Source organism: Loxodonta africana, chromosome 7 (assembly GCF_030014295.1).
Source record: "Loxodonta africana isolate mLoxAfr1 chromosome 7, mLoxAfr1.hap2, whole genome shotgun sequence".
Lineage (NCBI taxonomy): Eukaryota > Metazoa > Chordata > Mammalia > Proboscidea > Elephantidae > Loxodonta > Loxodonta africana.
In genome coordinates, this window is record NC_087348.1 from 20,949,531 (window position 1) to 20,957,324 (window position 7,794).

Sequence of the window (7,794 nt, forward strand, 5' to 3'; positions counted from 1 at the left end):
TTTTATCACAAGACACAACATTCAGGAAAAATATGAAAACAAATATAGCATGTAGAAATTATAACATTGGTTAAGTTGGGTTCTCCATCCAGGAACCTAAAGACAAAAATTTTTGCAAAAGCAATTTATCAGGATTTTTTCCCACTAAACAATCATGAGGATGGTTAAGAGGCGAGGCTGGAAAGGAAAATAGTCCATGCTGGTTGCAGGATCAAAGCCCTTTCAAGGGTAAATTTGATTACATCCTAGAGGGGAGAAAGGCAGTACTTGCAGGATGATTCCGTGAAGAACTTGGCAAATCTCACCAAAGTGAGAGAATTTACTTTTCCCTGTTTTACAACTTACTATAAAATTAGAATGAGTGAGTCAGCATGTCTTTGGCATAAAAATAGTTATATAGATCAGTGGAACTGAATTTAGACACAAGAAATAAAGCTTTATAAAAAAAAAAAAAAAAGCTTTATATTTAGGGGCAATTTCTTTTTGACAAAAACGCCAAGGAAATTCTATGGGGAATTTTTAGTCTTTTGCATCAGCTGGCCCTGTGACAACTGTATATTTGTATGTGAAAAAAAAGACTTAGACCCTGGCCTTCACTTTACAGACAAATGTAATAAAAAAATATCATAGACATAAACATTAAGTATTTAAGCTACAAAACTTCTAGAAGTAAACACAGGAAAAAAAATTTTAATTGTGCTTTATATGAATGTTTGCAGAGTAAATTAGCTTCTCATTAAACAATTAATATACATATTGTTTTGTAAAATTGGTTGCCAACCCCAGGACATGTCAGCACTCATAAGAGAAAATTTTTATGACTCAGTTTAGGCAAAGGTTCTATTGATATAATATCAGAAATGCCTCATATTAAAAAAAAAATGAACATTATCAGTAATACTTTGGTTTGCAAAAGATACCACTTAGAAAATGGGAAGTCACAGAGTGGGAGAAAGAATTTGCAAATCATGTATCTGATAAAGGCATGGTATCCAGAATATATAAAGATTTATAACTTGGTAACAAGAAGGCAAGTAGCCCAATTTAAAAAAGAGTAAAATATTTGAGTAGATATTTTACCAAAGAAGATATGCAAATAACTAACGAAACACCTAAAATGATGAACAAAATCATTAGCCACTGAGAAAATACAAATTCAAACCAGAACAGGTATTAGTACACACACACTCAAATGGCTCTTATCAAAACAAATGACAACGCCTGAATGGCAAGTATGTGAAGACACTGGAACTCTCATATAAGCTGGGGAAAAATTTCAGAAAATTTTAAGGCATATTCATAAGAGGATTAGTATAGACTTACCAATTGTCCCAGCAATTCAGCATCTGGGTATCTATCCAAGGGAAATGAAAAATTATATAATCACATGAGAGTGCTACTCAAAGGTTCAGAGCAGCAATATTTGTAATTGCTAAAAATTGGAAGTGATCCAACTGCTGACCAAATAGTAAGTAAATAGATGACCTGTCGTATACCCATTACAATTAAAAAGGAGCAAAATTCTGATACATGTTACAGCATTAATGAAATGCACATACACACACACACACAAAATTATGAGTGAAAGAAACCAGACACAAACTACTACCTGCTATATGATTCAACTTATATGAAAACTCCCATTACACTAATAACCTACAGCCTACATTAACCATCTTATCATTTACTAAAATAGACTAAAATTACATTGGTTTAAAGGAATAGCATGGGTTTGACAGGAATCTCTTGAAGGCAGCTATCACATCCTTATTCCTCAAGCTGTAGATCATAGGATTCAGCATAGGGATCACCAGTGTATAGAACACCGAAGCCATTTTATCAGAATCTAATGAATGGTGAGTTTTAGGCTGCAAATACATGAATAGCAGTGTTCCATAGAACATTGTGACCGCCATCACATGTGAGGCACAGGTGGAGAAGGCTTTTTTCCTTCCTTCTGATGAATGTATCCTGAGAATTGACAAGATAATGTTGAAATAGGATACTGTAACTATAGTTACAGAGAAAATCAAATTCATAGCTGCAGAAATAAAGGCTACTGTATCTGGAAAGTAAGTATCAGAGCAGGACAATGCTAACAGTGGAACAGTGTCACAGTAGAAATGGTTGATGATATTGGAAGAACAATAAGACATAGAGAATACAGAAGAAGCAATCACAATAGCTGTGGAAAAGCCATAGCTGTATGCAATGGATACCAGCAAAAGGCAGACCTGTCGAGATACTACCACCATATAGAGCAGTGGGTTACAAATGGCCACATAGCGGTCATAGGCCATCACAGCTAGCATGAAAACCTCAGCTACAATGAAAAACAAGAACCCACCCATTTGGGTGGCACATTCATAATAAAAGGTATTTTTCTTCTTTACTAAGAAATTGATTAGCATTTTAGGGGCAATGACGGTAGAATTGCCGAAATTAATGATAGCCAAATGTCGGAGGAAAAAATACATGGGGGTTTGAAGTCGAGAGTCCACACTGGTGAGGGTGATAATGCCCAGGTTCCCTACCACGGTCATCCCATAGATCACCAGGAAGACAAAGAAAAGGGGGACCTGGAGCTCTGGACGGTCTGAGACTCCCATGAGAATGAACTCCATCACCCCAGTGAGATTTTCAGGAGCCATATAAGAGTTTGAAATTCATCTGTTTGGAGAATAAACAGAAAAGGGGTTAAAACTTTAAGGAATTATTTTCTAGATGGCAAAGATAATTCCTTGGGTGAGATTTTCTTGAATTCTGTATTATTCTAAATCAGTTATTGAACCCAAGCCTCAAGTTATGATAAAAAATGTATGTATTCTTTCAACTTTACTCTTCCATGAACTATAATCTTATTCTTAGCCTATACTTTTTCTCAATCATTTGGGACAGAGAAAGTATATGTATGGTAAATTAAATAAATGATCCGACGTCATGCACCGTTTTGAAGAAGTGTACTTCCTCACAATATTATTAAAACTTGAATATTTTACTTACTTGCTGTCATGGGTTGAATTGTGCCCCCCCAAAATATGTCAGTTTGGCTAGGTCATGATTCCTTTGTATGGTTCTCTACCATTTTATCATCTGGTGTGATTTCCCTAAGTGTTTTAAATCCTATCACTATGATGTAATAACAGGGACTAGCAGCAGTTATACTGATGAGGTCTACAAGATTAGATAGTGTGTTAAGCCAGCCTCTTTTGAAATATAAAAGAGAGGATTGAACAGAGACAAATGGGAACCTCATACCACCAAGAAAGCAGCGCTGGGAGCAGAGCGCTTCCTTTGGACCTGAGGTTCTTGCACTGAGATGCCCCCAGACCAAGGAAAGACTGACAACAAAGACCTTCCTCCAGAGCCAACAGGGAGAGGAAGCCTTCTCCAGGAGCTGATTCCCTGAATTTGGACTTGTAGTGCACTAGACTAGATAGTGAGAGAATAAATTTCTCTTGGTTAAAGTCATCCACTTGTGGTATTTCTGTTGTATCAGCACTAGATGACTAAGACACTTGCAAACATTTGAAATCATGATCGATAGCTTAAGTCTCCCAACTGCATAGAAGAAAAGTTTGAGAAATTTTTTGTCCCAAGTAATTTAATGGCTGTTTGTGATTTTTAATCTAAGTTTTCCTGTTGTTTGTTAAGAATAGACAATCCTAGCCACTACCCAGACCCATTCTCTGCAGTCTATCCTGTTATAACTTCTATTAGATTTATGTTGATCTTGCTAATTCTGTCGTGCATAGGCGTTAATTTTTTTTCTCATTTTTTAATTTCATTACCTTTGTCATGGATTGAGTTGTGTCCCGACAAAAATGTGTTATCAGTTGGGCTCAGCCATGATTCCCAGTATTGTGTGATTTTCCTGTATCTTGTAAATCCTGCCTCTATGATGTTAATGAGGGAGGATGGATGGAAGTTGTAGTAGTGAGGCAGGACTCAATCTACAGGATTAGATGTAAATTAATTCTGAAGTGAGAAAGACAGAAAAAGCCATGTGAAGGGATCAAAGAAATAAGACCAAAAAACAAAACAAAACAAAAAATCCTCATACTTTAAGTACCTGATAACTGTTTCTTAAACCTGACATCATTCTTTCACTTAATTTATTTGAAACACCTTCATGTATTTATCAAATATTTGTTGAGTTTCTACTCTGTGACAGGCAATGTTCAAGATGTAGATAAATTACTTGTTCCCCACCTCACAGACCTTTCATTCCAATATTGAGCAACAGACATAAAGCTGGCAAGGAAATATATAAACAGGACAATGGAAGACTATGATAGTGCAATAAGTTAATTAAACAAGAAGATATACTGTGAGAATCTGTGGCAACTTATGTGTGATACAAAGAGTTTCTGAGAGGGTGACTTTTGAACTGAAATCAAGAATTAGATGGAACCAGCTATATAAGAAATTAGAAAAAAAACATAGGGGTGCATTCTTAAAAATTTTCTGTGGTAGAAAATAATTCTTTTTTTTTTCACGTTGTGGAGATGGTTACATATTTGAAGTGACTGAATTATAATGAGAGAACTGAAAAATTAAAGTAGGATCAGATGATGCAGCGAGGCATTGGTGGTTGAGTGGTAGAATTCTTCCCTTCCATATGGGAGATCACAATTTGACCCCTAGCCAACGATCTCATGCACAGCCACCACCCTTCTGTCACTGGAGGCTTGTGTGGTGTTGTGATGCTGATCAGATTTTAAGGGACCTTCCAAACTAAGATTTTCTAGGAAGAAAGGCCTAGTGATCTACTTCTAAAAAACAGTCAGTAAAAACCAGAGGGATCACAGTGGTTGAAACGCCAACTGATCAGGTACCATTTCCTTCCAAGATGGGGCTACCCCAATGACATCTAACAATAACAACAGATATTTCACAAATAAATAAAAGATTTTACTCTATGTGAATTACAAGCCCTTGTAAAGTTTTAATTTAGAGGAGTAAAGTGATCAGCTTTAAGTTTTAAAAATACAGTGAAACCTGCCAAAGCCAGGACTAAAGGGAATTGCCTTAGTTTTTTGGAAGTTTTGCCTTTGACAGGGTGCTTAGTGTCGTTCTCTATTAAGAATTCTACCCCACTTTACTGTTGAGTTTTTCTTATCTGAGAGGTTTCTGCCTTATACAGGCTCTGACTTTCACAGGCTTTACTATATTCTTTTGGCTGTTACGAAGAGAATGAATTGTAAGATTAAAGAAATGGGGCAAGACATTGCTATAAGATTGTCGGTGAACAGAAGTATTGTCTTGGTTCAAAGTGGGTGAGCTGAAGACAGAAGGAGGTAAATTTGACAGACAGATGGGCGTAAAAACAAGATGCCCTTTTTAACATAATTCATGCACTGAATTATACTAAAGACTATGAAGGAATGAGAGATGGGGGTGGAATAAGAAAGACTTGTGTTTTTGGCTTTTGTAATTGGATGAATGGCCATGGTATATTTTGAATATTAGAAAAACTGGTTGAAGGTGGGGTTGATCAAAATGATAAACATGTTTTGGAAGCCTAGGAGACATTTAAGCAACAGTTTAAGGAAGCTAATATTTAAGTCTGGAGAACATGGGTGTGGTTAGGCTATAGACATTTGAGAAACTTCAATCTAGGTGATTGCCTAAGTTATTTAGTGCTGCCATAACAGAAATACTATAAGTGGATGGCTGTAACATACAGAAATCTATTATTTTCTTACAGTTTAGAAGGCTAGAGGTCCAAATTCAGGGTGTTGGCTCTAGGGGAAGACTTTCTTTCTCTATCAGCTCTGGGGGAAGGAACTTTTCTCTTCATTTTCTGTTTCCTGGTCCCTTGGCGATCTCCCAGTAGCTTGGAATCTCTCTTCCCCCATCTCAGCTTGCTTAACCTCCTATTCGTGATTTGGTAGGTGGTTGACTCAAGGCATACCCTACACTAATCCTGCCTCATTTTTTGTAACAAAGGCAACTCATTCCCAAATTTGATTATAATCACAGGCATAGAGTTTAGGATTTACAACACATATCGTAGGGGGGCATAATTCAGCCCATAACGGTGAGGATATAGTGTTTTTTTGGCTATCTATCTCAAGTTTTGATTTTTGCTATATATATAGCCAAAAATTCCTAGTATGTTCTTTACCAATCTGAAGCCTTTTTCACTGACCATCAACCCTTGATTTTTGAGATTCTAGCATTCCTGTATCATATTTGACAGTGTATGATCCCAAAAGAGCTATAAAACCTGGAAACAAACTTCAGTTAAAAAAACTTTAGTTAAGCATTATATTACTTGATTATATGGAACTCCCAGTGTTTTCCAAAAATTAGATTGAATGGCTCATTTGAAAATATAGGTTTTGGATTTTTAAAGCCCAGTATATATTAATGGGAAACCCTGGTGGCATAGCGGTTAAGAGCTACGGCTGCTAACCGAAAGGTCACCAGTTGAAATCTACCATGCAGTCCTTGGAAACCCTATGGGGCAGTTCTACTCTCTCCTATAGGGTCACTATGAGTCAAAATGGACTCAACAAAACATTTTTTTTAACATATTAATGAAATAAATATTTTCTACCCACCTCTAATGGAAAATCTGCTTCTAGTTTTTAGTGAGCATCACTCCATGACTTCGATAGTCAGAGGTGGTGGGCTCTATAATACTTTGAGACTTTATCTCTGCAGCACAGGCAATGCTCAGATCAACAAATTGTCTTCTATCTCCTTAGGGAAGGGGCCACCAGGGATTTGTACTTAACAAGATCCATGACATAGTAGCCCCAAAGGCAATCCGGGCCTATATTTTTGAAATGAGCTAAACTCCACGGCATCTGAGGGACACTGATTAAAGTCTGTCTCCCAAAGTAGCTCATTTGCATTCAGAGACTGATTATTGCAAATATGGAGCATGATAGGGCTAGGAACCAAAGGTCTAGCAGTCAGATTAAAACATACTATATCTTTATTGAGCCCTGGTAGCACACACAGTGTATAGCTAAGTTGTGAGTGTGGTGTAAACAATGTTTTTGTTTTGCCACTATCTGCAGTTTTTTTTACCCCTCTTTATGTAAAAGAATACAGTTACATAGTCATTAATTTAAGGAATAAGTTAAAGTGGATGATGCAACCTCCAAAAAACAACCTGAGTTTAATAAAAATATTCTTTACTCTTGTAGGTGAGAAAAAGATAGGAAAAAAAAAAGGTGGCTAATCTAGAAGATAGCTGCTGGAGAAGAGTAAAATACAGTATTTAAAAGTGATGCTCTTTTCTTATATTTGAATGTGAAATTTCTGGAGATAGAGATTCATTGTTTTTAATATTGAAGGTTTTAAATGTATTTTTTTTTCCATGTAAGGAGTAATAGAATTATCTAGAAAGAATTGTTACTGAGAAATTTCTCTTCTATGGGCCTTAAGTCTCCTTTACAGCAATACTTCCTTTTTTTTAATCAGAAGATTGTCCACTTGAAACACTGCAGGCCTTAAATTGAAAATTGGAAGTTGAGGTATCTGGCAGGGTGCCATTTATATAAAGTATAAATTCATGTGCAGAGAACAGTAATGTTCATTTTGTAAGGAAAACAAACACAACCAATTTAAATTAAATGGAATGCTTACCCAGCAGTGACAGAAATAACTGGATAAAGGAATAATGATAAAGTGGGACTAAAAAAAAAGGCGGAGGAGGATAAGGGGCATTGCCTGGACCAATAATGAAAATGTGCCATGAACTGAGGAACACAGTCATTCTAAACCTACTGCCTTAGGTACAAAAACAGTTGAAAACATGTACATCTTCATTATTGT

The 7,794-nt window shown here is 36.3% G+C and overlaps 1 protein-coding gene across 1 annotated transcript; it reads right to left on the reverse strand.

Moving 5' to 3' along the window:
* Positions 1-592: 592 nt before the first annotated feature.
* LOC100677418 (olfactory receptor 8J3-like) lies at positions 593-3,025 on the reverse strand. The gene has a single exon (XM_064288051.1). The coding sequence runs from the start codon at positions 2,649-2,651 to the stop codon at positions 1,704-1,706; it is 948 nt and encodes a 315-aa protein (XP_064144121.1). The 5' UTR covers positions 2,652-3,025; the 3' UTR covers positions 593-1,703.
* Positions 3,026-7,794: the final 4,769 nt, after the last annotated feature.